This window comes from Elephas maximus, chromosome 4 (assembly GCF_024166365.1).
Source record: "Elephas maximus indicus isolate mEleMax1 chromosome 4, mEleMax1 primary haplotype, whole genome shotgun sequence".
NCBI lineage: Eukaryota > Metazoa > Chordata > Mammalia > Proboscidea > Elephantidae > Elephas > Elephas maximus.
Window position 1 is genome coordinate 67,653,216 of NC_064822.1, and position 17,010 is coordinate 67,670,225.

The window sequence follows — 17,010 nt, forward strand, 5'->3', positions numbered from 1 at the left end:
CAGCTGCTGCAGTCTGAAATTGATCGAACATGCAATCAAGATGCATTGATAATTACTGGTGACTGGAATGCGAAAGAAACAAAGAACGATTGGTAGTTGGAAAATATGGCCTTGGTGATAGAAGCAATGCCGGAGATCGGATGATAGAATTTTGCAAGACGAACAACTTCTTCATTGCAAATACCTTCTTTCACTAACATAAACGGCGAATATACACATGGACCTCGTCAGATGGAACACACAGAAATCAAATTGAGTGCATTTGTGGAAAGGGATGATGGAAAAGCTCAATATCATGTCAGAAAAGGCTGGGGCCGACTATGGAACGGACCATCAATTGCTCATATGCAAGTTCAAGCTGAAGCTGAAGAAAATCGGAGCAAATCCACAAGAGCCAAAATATGACCTTGAGTATATCCCACTGGAATTTGAGACCATCTGAAGGATAGATTTGATGCTTTGAACACTAATGACCAAAGACTAGATGAGTTGTGGAATGATAGCAAGGACTTCATCCGTGAAGAAAGGAAGAGGTCATTGAAAAGACAGGAAAGAAAGAAAGACCAAGAAGGATGTCAGAGGAGACTCTGAAACTTACTCTTGGACGTCGAGCAGCTAAACAAAACAAAGAATTGATGAGGTAAAAAAACTGAACAGAAGATTTCAAAGGGCCTCTCGAGAAGACAAAGTAAAGTATTATAATGACGTGCAAAGAGCTGGAGATAGAAAACCAAAAGGAAAGAACACTCTCAGTGTTTCTCAAGCTGAAAGAACTGAAGAAAAAATTCAAGCCTTGAGTTGCAATAGTGAAGGATTCCATGGGGAAAATACTAAATGACACAGGAAGCATCAAAAGAAGATGGAAGGAATACCCAGAGTCATTATACCAAAAAGAATTAGGCAATGTTCAACCATGTCAAGAGGTGGCATATGATCAGGAACTGCTGGTACTGAAGGAAGAAGTCCAAGCTTCTCTGAAGGCATTAGCGAAAAACAAGGCTCCAGGAATATCAATTGAGATGTTTCAACAAACAGATGCAGTGCTGGATGTACTCACTCATCTATGCCAAGAAATATGGAAGACAGCTTCCTGGCCAACCGACTGGAAGAGATCCATATTTATATCTACTCCCAAGAAAGGTGATCCAAACGAATGTGCAAATTATACAACAATATCATTAATATCATATGCAAGCAAAATTTTGCTGAAGATCATTCAAAAATGGCTGCAGCTGTATACTGACAGAGAACTGCCAGAAATTCAGGTCAGTTTCAGAAGAGGACGTGGAACCAGGAATATCACTGCTGATATCAGATGGACCCTGGCTGAAAGCAGAGAATACCAGAAGGATGTTTACCTGTGTTTTATTGACTATGCAAAGGCATTCGACTGTGTGGATCATAACAAACTATGGATAACATTGCCAAGAATGGGGACTCCAGAACACTTAATTGTGTTCATGAGGAACCTTTACATAGATCAAGAGGCAGTTGTTTGCACAGAACAAGGGGATACTGATTGGTTTAAAGTCAGGAAAGTTGTGCCTCAGGGTTGTATTCTTTCACCATACCTATTCAATTTGAATGCTGAGCAAATAATATGAGAAACTGGACTATATGAAGAAGAACCAGGCATCAGCATTGGAAGAAGACTCATTAACAACCTGTGTTATGCAGATGAAACAAGCTTGCTTGCTGAAAGTGGAGAGGACTTGAAGCACTTACTAACAAAGATCAAAGACCACAGCCTTCAGTATGGATTGTACCTCAACATAAAGAAAACAAAAATCCTCACAAGTGGACCAATGAGCAACATCATGATGAATGGAGAAAAGATTGAAGTTGTCAAGGATTTCATTTTACTTGGTCCACAATCAACATCCATGGAAGCAGCAGTCAAGAAATCAAAAGATGCATTGCATTGGGTAAACCTGCTGCAAAGGGCCTCTTTAAAGTGTTGAACAGCAGAGGTGTCACCTTGAAGACTAAGGTGCACTTGACCCAAACCCTGGTATTTTCAATTGCATCATAGGCATGTGAAAGCTGGACAATGAATAAGGAAAACCGAAGAAGAATTGACTCCTTTGACTTGTGGCGTTGGTGAAGAATATTGAATATGCCATGGATTGCCAAAAGAAAAAACAAATCTGTCTTAGAAGAAGTGTGACCAGAATGCTCCTTTGAAGCAAGGATGGCGAGACTGCATCTTACATACTTTGGACATGTTGTCAGGAGGGATCAGTCCCTGGAGAAGGACATCATGCCTGTCAGAGTACCGGGTCAGTGGAAAAGAGGAAAACCCTCAACGAGGTGGTTTGACACAGTGACTGCAACAATGAGCTCAAGCATAACAAAGCTTGTGAGGATGGCTCAGTACCGGGCAGTGTTTGTTTCTGTTCTGCATAGGGTCGCCATGAGTCGGAACTGACTCGACGGCACCTAACAACAACAACATCATGGATTGAATTATGTCCCCTCCAAAATTATGTGTATTGACTTGGTTAAACCATGATTCTCAGTATTGTGTCGTTGTCCTCCATTATGTGATTGAAATTTTATGTTGAGAGGATTAAGCTGGGATTGTAACAGTACCTTTACTCAGGTTAACTCCCTGATCCAAGGTAAAGGGAATTTCCCTGGGGGTGTGGACTGAACCACCTTTTATCTCTCAAGAGATAAAAGAGAAGTGAAGCAAGCAGAGAGTGGGGATCTCAAACCACCTAGGAAGCAGCACACGGAGAGAGTGCATCCTTGAGACACCGGGTCCCTGTACCTGAGAATCTCCTCGACCAGGGAAGGATTGAGGACAAGGATCTTACTCCAGAGCTGACAGAGAGAGAAAGCCTTCCCCTGGAGCTGATGCCTTGAATCTGGACTTTTAGCCTACTTTACTGTGAGGAAATAAATTTCTCTCTGTTAAAGCCATCCACTTGTGGTATTTCTGTTAGGGCAGCGCTAGATGACTGAGACAATAGTCCCTTTTTGTGCCTATTTTGTCACAGTTCTTACAAATTTGTTCATCCAAATACAAAAGCTGTAGGCAAAATCTTAACCTTCTACCATTTAAGACATTTTTATATTTGATAAAAAATGATCATAATTAAGCAGCTTTCTGCTGTTTTGCTGATGTCCAACACTAAAACCAAGAAAGGGTAGATTTTCTGGTATACACATACAAAGAAATAGCATGCAATGATAAAGCACAATGACTAGCCTGCGGAAGATAACATGGGTGAATCTGGAGGACGTTATGCTGAGTGAAATAAATCAAGCGCAAAGGAGCAAATGTTGCACAGTACCACTTTATAAAAATTCAAGAATAGGTTTGCACACAGAAAGCAGCATTCTTTGATGGCTATCAGCGATGGGAGGGGAGGAAGGGCGAATCACTTACTAAATAGTAAAACGTAGACAGATGTTAATTCTGGTAAAGGCAACAGAAAATATTGGAGAAGTCAGCACAATGTGATCAAGGTAAATGAAGACACTGAGGGATAGATATCTACAAGTAAAGGACAACTATGGTAGATGCTATAACATACACAATTCTGCAACAGCAGTAATGACAACCAACAATTTGTGAGTGGTTATACAGGTAGATATGTATGCTACGTAGGTGTGGAGGGTGTATGGGGGTGCAGTGTGCATGCATAAATAGGTATAGTTGTGAGCCTTTGTATATACATATTTGTATGTGCTGCATATATATTCATACATATAATAGAACACATAGGAGGGACAGTAATGGAAACTTCTTAGGCATATATTCAAACACTTGGTGGGACTGAGTTAATAGGCTTGAAGGCTAAGGTCCATAGTGCTGGGGGACAATCAGGTCAATTGACATAACGTAGTTCATAAAGATAATGTTCTACATACTTGTTTGGTGAGGAGTGTCTGGGATCTTAAAAGCTTGCGAGTGATCTTCTGTGATACAACTATGGGTCCCTTTCCATCTGGAGCAAAGGAGAGTGAAGGAAACCAAAGGCTCAAGGAAGCAAATAGTCTATAGGACTAATGGTCCACATGAACCACAGCCTCCTGCAGCCTGAGACCAGAATGTCATGGAAAAATTGTGTATAAATTGTTGAACGGGAAACTAATTTGCTGTGTAAATTTTCACCTAAAGCACAATAAAGTCTTCAGAAAAAAAAGGGTGATGGATTTCAAATTAGGTAAAGAATCATTTTTATAAACATCACGCCTTTCAACTTGGATTTGCATAAAAGCTATGAAGGAAATTTCATATTCACATTCTTCAGTGAGGATCTAGATTTTAGCAATTATGGTGGTTGAGTAAAGGCAGCTTTATAAACACAATGTACACAAGTTAAAAAGATGGAAAACTTTTGAATTCATGGAAGCTGAGAAATCCAGTCACGAATCCTGCTTTTTTTTTGTTGTTGTTGTTTTTGATGTAAAGCTCATCTTTACAAAAAGGTTCATCTATAGGAATAGCAAAAAAAAAAAAAATTAGCTTATTGTCCGAGCCCTAGTGGCGAAGCGCTTAAGAGCTACGGCTGTTAACCAAAAGGTCAGCAGTTTGAATCCACCAGCTGCTTCTTGGAAAACCTATAGGGCAGTTCTACTCTTTCCTATTGGGTCACTATGAGTCAGAATCAACTTGACATTAGTGAGTTCGGTTTTTAGTTTTCGTTAGTTGTGGCCAAGTTGATTCTCACTCACAACAACCCTATGTGTGCCAGGGTAAAACTATGCTCCATAGGGTTTTCAGTGTCTGATTTTTTGGAGTAGATTGCCAGGACTTTCTTCAAAGATGCATCTGGGCAGACTTGAACTTCCAACCTTTCAGTGAACAGCCAATTATGTTAACATTTTGCACTCCCTAGGAATATTATGATGGTTAAAAAACAAAAGACAAAGAAGCAAAAAACCCATGAAACTTATTTTTGAATGGAGTTTGCTTTTATATGAGAATGAATGATAAATTGTATGTCCAGAGACATTATAAATCAAGGTTTCTGCTCTCAAAACGCACAGTCTATCTATCTTACATTTGAAATTCTCACTAATGTCCTCTTTTGAAGACATATGGGTGTTAATGGAAATAACAGAATATTATCTGAATGAGATAGCACAATAAACAATTAAATACTTGACATACTAGTAAAAATAAGGTTTATTAGAACAGCTACAGTCATGTTCAAAGGATCTTAAGGGACTGGAACACTGGAGAGTAAGTGCTGAAAGATTTCAAGGCAAAATGAGTGAAGCGTTGACATTTGGCTTAAGCCAGGTGTTTTAGGCTGAGTTCTCTACAGAGGCAAAACCAATGAAGTGTGTATACACATACATACACATATATATGGAGCCCTGGTGGTGTACTGGTTAAGTGCTACGGCTGCTAACCAAAAGGTTCACAGTTTGAATCCACCAGCTGCTGCTTGGAAACTCTGTGGGGCAGTTCTACCCTGTCCTATAGAGTCACTATGAATCAGAATTGACTTGATTTTTTTTGTTTGTTTTTATATAGAGAGAGAGAGATAGAGAAAGAGATTTATATCAGGGAAATGGTACACATGGTTGTAGAGACCAGAAAGTCCCAAGTCCATGGGTCAGGCTGGAGGCTTCTCCTGACTCATGTAGCTGAGATCAGCAGGTCAGACAACAGGCTTCTGGCTCACAGGCTGTGGATGCTGACAAATCCCAAGATTGGTGGGTATGTTGCTAGCTCAAGTCCCAGGAACTGGAGGTCAGATGAACAGAACAGGAGGCAGCTGCAGGATTCAGAGTGAGGAAAAGTCAGCGAGCTTTGCCAGAAAGTTCACATATATCGAATGCAGGCCACCGCTTCAAGGAAATTTCCTTTCAGCTCCTTGGCTGCTCATAGCAGATCTCACCACGGAGGTGATTACATCATTACATAGCTGTCGAACTGCCTCATAACTGCCAAACCACCGAGAATCATGGCCCAGCCAGTTGATACACACACTTTAACCATCACATCAGGTGAGGGAGCTTTAGGGCACAGATGTATATGTGTGTGTGTGTGTACATATCACAGTAATGAGAGGTCTGAGGTTTAATTGTATGTGTCAACTTGGCTAAGCCATGATTACCAGTGGTTTGGCCAAATACTAGTTGCTGTTCTATAACGTAATGTAATATAATGTAACAATCTTGTGTAATGTAATCTAATATAATCAATCAAGCAGTTGAAAGTGGTCTTTCCTTAGGTTATTGTCTGCCTTCAGACTATGAATAGATACCTTGTCAGAACTCTCTCCCTCTTTCTCTCTCAACTCTGTAATTTTCCCTCTTCTGACCTACAGATCTTGGGATGCAAGCCTGCGGGAGTTTCCATCCAGTGCCTGACCTATAGATTTTGGACCTGCCAGCCCCTACAATCCTGTGAGCCAGCATAAGTCTCCAGCCTGTCACCTGACCTATGAATTTTGAACTTTCGAGCCCCACAATTGTGTGAGCCAGTCCCTTGAAGTAAATCTCTCTCATATATTGCTCATGTGCCCTGGAGCAAGATTGCTTAAGTTTTAAACTTAAGTAACCTTGGACAAGCCACTTAGCCCTTCTAGGCCTCATTTTTCTCACTGGTGAAATAGGATATTTATAATATCTTCCTTATCGAGTCATTTTTATAAACATATGAGTTAATACATGTAAAAAGATTTAAACTGTGTTTTGTGCAAAGTGAATTTTTATTATTTTTAAAATAGGAAAATTATATGTAGAATTTTATTGCAGTGAGTACATTTAACTTTTGTTTGTCCATTTTTTGGATATTTTCCAAATATATTTTGAAGATGACTTTGATGTTGAAACACTAAAAGTAAAAACAAAACACAAACTCCCTCTCATCTTCTTTTCTGCTAATCAAAGGGTTTCTATTGCAAAAATACAGTGAGAATTTCCTGTATTGTGATATCCGGAACATTTTAGAAGCTGGTAGTTTTACTGCTTCTTGGTCAGTACTACACATATGTGGCTCACCAATAGATGATTCAGGAACATCCTGTAAATACACATTTGTTTCTTTTAAATTACTTCGCACACAGCTTTCGGATTCCTTTGCTTCCAGCCCAGCTCTGTGATCGAGCACCACTCTTCCCCAACAAGCATTCCTCGGGCCTTCCCTGCATCCACCTGGGACATCATCTCTCATGGCAGGTACGTGTGCCTCCAGTCAGAAAATCAACAGATAAAGGGACCCAAAACAGGCAATCCATGGACATGGCTAATTTTAGGGCAGAGCTTTAAGAAAAAGAGGCATAAGTGACAGTGGATTTTTTAGGCCTTCCCTATGTCAGTAACTTCTACATTTATTCGAATTTCTTGATTCATCATTCTGTAATTTATAAGTAGCCTGGAAAGCTTTTTCAACAGAGCGGGTTCCAATATGGAGAGGTCTTAATTCTGAATGAGAAATGAATTCCCCTGGTTATATTATGATCAATATAATTCTAGCATAGGAATAAAAAGATAACGCTAGCTATAAATGACACGGTGTTTAAAGCGTTTAATTTTTTTCTTAGCACTTGTCTTGGGACTCCTAAATCTCGCCCAGACTGACGGTTTAAACACTGTACTATTGTCACTGACATTACTCTTTGGGAGTGTGCTCAAGTCCATGCACTATCTACCAAGGTTGAATTTTTTCGGGAAAAAACATATAACCAAGTAATTTTGGGTAACAGCAAAAAAAAAAAAAAAAAAGTTCTTTATGTATCATAATTCAGTGTGCTGGGAAGTGAACTCAGCTCACCAGAGAATTACTCTTTACATTGGTTTTAGAATCTCTCATCCCCAGGTCCAAAGTTCTCCTCTCTCTTTGTGTTCTTATACTACGTCTACAGAGCTATGGGCAGCAAAACATTTCTCAAAGCAGAACCTGTATTGAGATTAGCAGGAAGACATACTACCAAATGGTATTATTGTCAGGGACCATGGTGGAATACGTTGCAGGAAAGACACTAGGCTTAGACAGGATTGAATTTTATGTCTGACTTGCACACTTGCTAGCTTTGGTACCTTGAGAAAATGATGTTAGTCTTGGACCCTCAATTTTCTCATCTACCTACTGGGAACCAGGCTATTTACCTTGTGATTTTTCCTGAGAGAATGAAAGTAAATGCCTGTAATGTAAGCACATAAAACAGAAGTTGGGGCCCCTTGATCACTTTTTCCAATAGATCTGTAAGCCTCTCTGCCAGTTAAAAAACAAAAACAAACAAAAAAACTAATGCTAAATATACTTACAGAGTTGGTAGAGATGAAAATGTGTGGATAATCTCACTGAGGAATAATGTACCCCACCGCCCACCCCCCAAAATATGTTGATATTGGTTGAAGTTTTAAATGGACTGTCTTCCTTTTCCAGTTGTTCACCGGCAGGCTGATTGTGTTAGCACATAAAAGACCTAAAGACTCAAATATTTCTCTGTATATCTGTGTGTGGATCCTGACACTTCTGGATTTTCTCTCACTGGTTTTGCATTTAAGAGCTACAGCTACTACACCTTTCCTCTTTAAATCTTTGCCTTTTCTATCTTTTTCTGCAGCTTTTCAGAACAATTTATGGAGCCTGATTTCTGGAACCTTGGCAGTAGTGTGCCTTTCGTTGATGGCTACTTTGGGAATTTTACTGAAAAATCGTAAGTTTTTCTAGGCATCTTGTAAAGATCAATGCTATGATAAAACTATTTAATAATATAGTGATATACAACGCATTTTGCTAGTGTGTAATATTATATCATAGATACACTTAAACCTGTACTTAATTATATAAATTTCTTATTGCATTTACCACAGAAAGTACTCAGCCAACACCCTCTCCAGGATCCACTATAGAACCCCAGAGAGGTAGGTTCCAGTGTTTGAAAATATTTGGTTTCGGTAGAATATAAAAATAGAAAATTTCTTTTTTTTTTTTTTTCCAGAGAGGAGCATGATGGTATATCACACATAGTAATATGTTTACTTCCCTAATTTTAGAACAGTCTCATTCTAGGAATGATTAGATTACATTGAGAGCACATCATTTTTGTGTTACAGGCATAAGAATAATATTAGCATGAAATAACAGATTTCTGTCCTCTATGAATGCACGTTATTTACTAACAAATTACAAATAAACTTCAGTAAGTATTACAGTTAATCCTAATTGCCTGCCTGTGTCTGCTCATAGCCCATACTTTCCTATCTCCATTATAGAAAATGCTTCCTCCAATATATTTCCATTAGTGCTTATGCCTCAGAGCTTAGTGCCCAGATTTCTGAAGTTATAAAATCTACTTACCCAGTAAGAGCCAGCTTAAAGTACAATTTCTGATGAATATATTTTCCCCCAATGCACTCCAAATTATCTCTCCTTCTGTGACCACATGGCATTTAATTTATCTCTTATGCAATTTCATCACCATTTATTTTGCTCACATTCAAGTTAACTACCATGTGTCATGTCTTCTGTTACTGAGGATGAGGAGTGTTGAAGACATTAGCACTGCTAAACTCTATTATCAGACTTCAAATTAATTGTTTTATTTATCTTCATTTTTGAAAAAAATTCAAAACGTCAGATTCTCCTCAATGCACGGTATTTTTATTGACTCAGAAAATATGATAAAATGCTTTCCTCTTTTAAATCACCTCTCTTTGATCTGGGTAACTCCTATTTGTTCTGCAGAGCTCACCTTTGGGTCACTTCTGCCAAACAGATTCTTCTAATCTCCCTCCATCTCATATCTTGCAATGTGTTCCTTTATTATACTAAATTCCTTTGTATACTTACCAAAATTAACATGAAATATGATTGACAAATGATTAGTAACTATGCGCCTTACTCTATCTGTAGAATATAATCTCCATGAGGAAAACAATCATGTTTGACTTGTTCACAAGTCTAATCCTGAGCGTAGCACACCACAGTGCACGTAGTAATGCATGCATGCTCAAAGACTAGTTGTAGAGAAAAATATAAATAGGAAATAATCTTTGAATGAATAAACAGCAATACAAATATTTGAAATCTCCAATGTCATCAATCATATTTTATTTTTTATCTTAGGCTCTGGCTGCTGTCCTTGCCAAGAGAAGTGGATTGGGTACCGATGCAATTGTTACTTCTTTTCCAGTGAACAAAAAACTTGGGCAGAAAGTAGGGATTTCTGTGCTTCTTACAATTCCAGTCTACTTCGGCTCGAAAGCAAAGATGAATTTGTATGTACTCATGTTTCCACATTTTCTTTGGTCCAGAAAACATAATATTTAAGTAAGCTGAAAATTTTGAGTCAAGTCTTAATCAGAGAGTAAATGGGTGGTCATATTTGAACAATGATTATTACCTTTGTACTTTGAAGCAATCACTATAAAACTTACATAAAATTTCTCAAAGAATTATATCTAGGAATAAAATCAATTTGCCAGATGAAGTGAAAGGAATTTTCTGGATGGCTTCAAAGTAATTAGATCATTATTTAACTCATTTTATTCAAAGATCCAACTAAATGACTTTGGCATATTTAGTTCTATTAATTGAATTTATAAATTGAGGGCCAATATAGAGGGTATGCTCATAAAAATTACCAGTTCCTAAGAAAATCCCTAAGGTCCCATTCCTAAGAAAAGCAATCCAACAGAATGGAAAAATTGTCTAACAATATCATTAATATCACATGCAACTAAAATTTTGCCAAAGATCACTCAAAAACGGTTTCAGCAGTACATCAACAGAGAACTTCCAGAAATTGAAGCCCAATTCAGAAGAAGATGTGGGATGAGGAATATCATTCCTGATATCAGATGGATTTTGTCTTAAAACAGAGAATACCAGAAAGATCTTTACCTGTGGGTTTTTTTTTTTTTTTGACTCTGCAAAGGTATTCGACTATGTGGATCATAACAAATTGTGAATAACATTATGAAGAATGAGAATTCTAGAACACTGACTTGTGCTCATGAGGAACCTGCACATAGACCAAGAAGCAGCCATTCAAACAGAGCGAAGGGGATACAGCATGGCTTAAAGTCAGGAAAGGTGTGTTATGGTTGTATCCTTTCACCATACTTATCCAACTGCATGTGGAACAAATAACCTGAGAAGGTGGAATATATGAAGAAGAATGTAACACTAGGATTGGAGTAAGACTCTTTAACAACCTGTTATACACAGGTGACACAAACTTCCTAGTTGAAAACAAAGAGGACTTGAAGAACTTACTGATGAAGATGAAAGACCACAGCTTTCAGTATGGATTATACCTCAACATAAAGAAACCAAAAATCCTCACAACTAGACCAATAAACACATTATAATAAACAGAGAAAATATTCAGATTGTTAAGGATTTCATTTTATTTGGATCCACAATCAACGCCCATGGAAGCAGCAGTCAAGAACTCAAAAGACATATTGCATTGGGCATATTTGTTGGAAAAGACCTGTTTGAAGTGTTGAAAAGCCCAGGTGTCACTTTGAGGACTAAGGTGCACCTGATCCGTGCCACAATATTTTCAATTGTCTCATATGCATGTGAATACTGGACAATGAATAAGGAAGACCTAAGGAGAACTGACATTTTTGAATTATGTTGTTGGTGAAGAATATTTAACATAAAAAAATTTTTTTTTTTTTTATGGTGTGTCAGAGAACAAAGAAATCTGTCTTGGAAGATATACAGCCAGAGTGCTCCTTGGAAGCGAGGATGGCAAGACTTAGTCTCACATACTTTGGACATGTTATCAGGAGGAACCAGTCCCTGGAGAAGGGCATCATGCTTGGTAAAGTAGAGGGTGAGCTAAAAAGAGGAAGACCCTCAGTGAGATGGATTGACACGGTGGCTGTAACAATGGACTCAAGCTTAACAATGATTGTGAAGGTGACCCAGGACCGGGCAGTGTTTCATTGGAACCAACTTGACAGCAGCTAACAACAACACAGAAAAGGCATAAACTACCCTAGACGTATGCAGAGACTGAGCTGAATAGAGGCTGAGAAGGTCATACCCAGGAGCTTTATCCCTCGAGATAGTGTTGATTTTACAGATTTTCAGGCTGGGGTTTCGGATTCCCTGTACAGGGATGTTCATGAGAACTCTAACTCACAGAATACAGAATGTTTTATATATTTTTATAACAAAATCTTTACACCTTTAGTCAGATTTTGTGGTAGTTTTCCTGCATAACTGAATGGGGGTGATAAATTAGAAATATGAGGCACAGAGCTGAACCTTCTAAATTAGAAGCCAAGAGTGATTTCAGTTTGTGCGATTGATAGGCCGATTATGATGTCTGACATTAAATTCTTAAAAGCACACTGTTCCCAGAGTACATTCAAATAGGATTACAGTGTTAGTCTCTGTTTCCAAACAGAGGTTTTGGATCTCCAGTTATTACTGGATTGGACTCACTTATAACAAAAGACGTGGTGCGTGGCTGTGGGAGGACGGCTCTGCTCTCTCCCGGGATCTGTAAGTTTCTGGCAGCCTGGTGCTGCCTTTTCTACGCTTTCTGAGTTTATGCTTAGATCGCATCAGTGCAGGTAACACCCGGGAGCACTGCAGTAATCGCATGCCCAGGGTGTGAGGTTACAGAAAAGAGAAGAGTGTAGCAGAATACAACTGCAGGCCAATCCAGAAAATTCAAGTTCATGCTCAGGTCATATGAACTTTAGTGTTCTGGGCCCATAAGATAGCTTTTGACTTTTTTTCCCCATTTTTCCTTGGAGCAAACACATAGACGTGCCCGTACAGGCACACATCCTCACATACTCACATACACAGGAGCGCTGACTCAGCAGTCCCGGCAGTCCAGATACAGCAGGATATGCCTTCCTTTCTTTATTCTGGTGGAGCCAAAATTCTCAACATACTCCCAATGTTTCAAACATTCTGGGTTTATCTTCTGTATGTTCGTAAACTTTGAATGTTATTTTCATTCATAAACATGTAATTTCCACATAATACAATGGTGAATTATAAGCTCTGATTTGTTTCTCTAGACTAAATAAGGTAATGCATTTTTTAAACAAAATGAAAGTGTATTATGCATCAAAATGATTAACAATTAAGACAAGAACAATAACCAAAAATCTCTAGTCCCAATACTATTTATTTTAGAGGGAGTAATTAAGGTTTGTGCAACAATAGAATCTGAAATCTGAAAACTATGGTTATTAAATAGAGAAAAAGTTTGATTCAGTATGCTAGTATCTCATTTAAATGCTTCTGAAAGTTCTATCATTAATCTGAAATCTTTGCACCTGAGTGTTTTCATACCCTTTTCCCAGATGCTAATATTTTTGTCTTCATTACAGATATCCATTTGTTCAAATTCTAAATCCACAGAGCTGCATATTATATAATAGTGATACTATTTTGGATGAAGATTGTGAGAAGAAATATGGTTTTATCTGTAAGCAACAGCTTATTTAAGTATTTCTTAGGGTTGGGGAGCAATGAGGGTTCAGGTTTACCTTTCATTTCTTATATTGTTACTAGTTATCTACTTCTTAGGTCTATACATTTTTCAATATTTTGTCTTATACAATTTGTACATATTTGAATACATGTGTTTTAAATTTGATTAAATTTCTGTGCCTATACTTGAATTTATTAAGCATTGAGATAAAGAATGTTATGAATATTTAGATTTTATATGTTTAATATTAAATATATTGTTTATTCTTTACATTGTAGTTTCCGTTTCACTCATCTTTTCTTGCAAATTATCTCTGCGGAAATTTAAGGAAAGTTTACAACACCAAATAATCTGTATCAACATTATTTCAGTGCTTCATTTGGCATACTAAATTGGAAAAGCCCGTCTTCACCTTTCTAAAAGTAAAAATATTTTTAATGCCTTTTGTTAGCTCTTTCTGGAAATATATATATATATTTAAGAATATATATATATATATATATATGCTTAGAGCTGAAATTTCCAGTGAGTTTCCTCACATGTGTTATCCAGATTCAGAGCAAAACAAATTTTGTCTCTTTTCCACAATACTCTAAATTCTGAAGAACAACTGAAGTTTTTGGTCATTACTTTGAAATATGTGTTTCCAATATGGTTGCTTCCAGATTTTGCAAGGGGAATGAGAGCCCAAGTAGCCCAGGTGCCCCAGAACTTTCGTGCCTCATGCTTATCCATCAGTAAGAGAGTCATGTACATGTGCAATGAAGGTCTTATTCTCAAATAAATTAAAAAAAATTTTTTCCTAAAAGTCTTGCATCAAATTCTATATAATTCACTTTTTTGTTGTTGTTGGTGGTGAGCAGCTCAAATTATCTTTTTATGGTTCTTGAGAGAGTCAAAAAAAAAAAGGGTGGAGATAATGATAAGGTCTGACGCCGGGGCCTGGCTGGGATCTTCCTGACCTAATAGCCACCAAAAGCCAATTCCTTTTTAGGGCTGTTGCACATACGTTTTAAAGAATTTGGGTTGACATCCTTATTTGCTTTATAGTTTTAAATGAAAACAATCAATATCTAATAATCGATCTCAATATATAGAGAATCTTAGTCATCTAGTGCTGCCATAACAGAAATACCACAAGTGGATGGCTTTAATAAAGAGAAATTTATTCTCTCACATTGCAGTAGGCTAGAAGTCTGAATTCAGGGTGCCAGTTCCAGGGGAAGGATTTCTCTCTCTGTTGGTTCTGGAGGAAGGTCCTTGTCCTCAGTCATCCCTTGGTCTGAGAGGATCTCATCACAGGAATCTCAGGTCCAAAGGACTCTCTCTGCTCCTGGTGCCACTTTTTTGGTAGTATGAGATCCCCACTTCTGTCTGCTGGCTTCTTTCCTTTATATCTCAAAAGAAATTGGCTTAAGACACTATCTAATCTCGTAGATCCCATCAACATAACTGCCACTAATCCATCTCACTAACATCACCGTGACAGGATTTACAACACCTAGAGAAATCACGTGAGATGACAACATGGTAGACAATCATACAGTACTGGGAATCAGAATCTAGCCAAGTTGACAGATATTTTGGGGGACACAATTCAATCCATAACACAACGAGAGAAAAGAACCTATTAGATTTTATTTCTTAAAGTGTAAATAAATAGGACTGCAATACTGAACACATCACGTTCTTATATGATGATTTGCTTAGGAAAATTGCACATAAATTGTGCGATGAAAGATGCAGATTTTAAAATACTTGACCTCTGACTAGAGAAATTATGTATGACAATTTCTGAATATAAAAATCTTCTGGTTTTCTTGTTTACGTGTTTTTAAAGTAATACACTTTTAGTTCAACTAAAATTCAAAACAAGAGTACAGAAGCATATAATGAAAATCAAGTCCCATGTCTCAAGTGTACCATCTCCCTGTCCTCCTCCCATGAGGCAGTGTTTTCTGGTTTAGTTTTGCTGTTTATAGAGGTTTTCTCTGTAACAGCAAGAGAAATCTCACTGTTTATATTTAGCCACATCCAAGTATAGGTTAAAGATTGTTCTCTTTGATGTCATTACTCTCTCAGGTGTCTCAAGCCACATCTGAGCGCTCACAGACATTTATTACAATTCCAAGAGGAGGAGGAAACAGAAGGTGTTAAATATGATGGGAGATGTCTACTTTTAGAGGGTAATTCATGCCAAAAATTATGTCCACTGGAAAAAGAAAATTCCTCTTGCCTCCCAGTTACTGAGATGTTTCTTCAGCTTCCATATCACTTCAGGGCACTGATAACAGAATGTATTGACTTGAATGGAGATATTGGTCATCCAAGGGAGAGCGTCTTTCTCACGGCATGATCACTTTATGTTAGATGCACTCAGTCCAGGCCCACTTGACTGCTTCCTCTCATCTTTTATAGTTTTCAGTAAGGGGAGACGGAGCATTTTTTTTATAGGCAGGGCTTTCTATCAGCTTTTTTTTTTTTTTAATGTGACATGAAATCTCTTATATATTCTCTGGGGAAAGGCACTTTATTTTTTTCTCTTCTTTGAAATGGGCTAATGTACATGGAAGTATCTAGTTGAGTAAATATCTCTGTGTTGGGCATAAAACAAAGGGAAGAGAGGTAAGAAAATGTTGCAAACACACACATGCAAAATAACAAAACATGTTTGCCACATGTCTTTTTATACTTACTTAAGTTAATCCTGTTATCACCACTGTATCTATTTTGTTTTACTATATAACAAATTACCATACATTTAGAGATTTAAAACAGCATGTTTGTTATTGCAGCTTCCATTGGGCAGAACCAGGGAACAGCTTATCTGGGTCCTTTGCTCAAGGTCACACAAGGCTGTAGTCAAGGTATTAGACAGAATACATTCTCAGCGGTAACTCTTGTCCAGGTTCATTCAGGTTGTCGACAGAATTTAATTCCTTCTATTTTTCAGTCAAAGGCCCTCAGTAACTAGTGGCTACCCCTCTCCATAGGCAGTTCACATCATGGCTGCTTGCATCTTCTAAGCCAGAAGGAAAGTGTCTCTGATTTCTTCAATCTCTGACCTCTAGACTCTCTTTTAAAATGTTCATCTGCTTATATCAGGCCCACCCAGTATTACCTCCCTTTTGATTAACTCAAAATCAACTTAATTGTATCTGAAAAATTTTCCCACCTTTGCCCTGTAACCTAATCTCACCACAGCAGTTACATTCCATCCTATTCACAAGTCCCACCCTCACTCAAGGTAGGCAGGTTACACAGGACATTTATACCAGGAAGCTGGAATCTTAGGGACCATCTTAGAGTATTTCCTACCACACCAATTGTCTTAGTTATCTAGTCTCTTTATAACAGAAATACCACAAGTGTGTTTTTTTTTTTTTTCCTCACATTTAGGAGGTTAGAAGTCCATATTCAGGACGCTGGCTCCAGGGGAAGTCTTTCTCTGTCAGCTCTGGAGAAAGGCTGCTGTTTCTTCAGCTTCTGCTTCCTTATTTCCTTGGAAATCTCCATGTCACTTGGAATCTATCTCACTCCATCTCCGCTCACTGGTTTGCTTGTTTAATCTTTTAGATCTCAAAAGGGATTGACTCAAGGTACACCTTACACTAATCCT

The 17,010-nt window shown here is 37.9% G+C and overlaps 1 protein-coding gene across 1 annotated transcript in view; it reads left to right on the top strand.

The window, feature by feature from the left end:
* Positions 1 to 6,979: 6,979 nt before the first annotated feature.
* Positions 6,980 to 17,010, top strand: part of LOC126076250 (natural killer cells antigen CD94-like) — a 204,283-nt gene continuing 194,252 nt past the window's right edge. The window contains exons 1-6 of the mRNA XM_049884826.1: positions 6,980 to 7,146; positions 8,538 to 8,630; positions 8,788 to 8,838; positions 10,043 to 10,194; positions 12,345 to 12,442; positions 13,288 to 13,385. Of these exons, the coding sequence (XP_049740783.1) occupies positions 7,140 to 7,146; positions 8,538 to 8,630; positions 8,788 to 8,838; positions 10,043 to 10,194; positions 12,345 to 12,442; positions 13,288 to 13,385 (499 nt within the window). The 5' untranslated portion in view covers positions 6,980 to 7,139. The remainder of the gene's footprint in view (positions 7,147 to 8,537; positions 8,631 to 8,787; positions 8,839 to 10,042; positions 10,195 to 12,344; positions 12,443 to 13,287; positions 13,386 to 17,010) is intronic.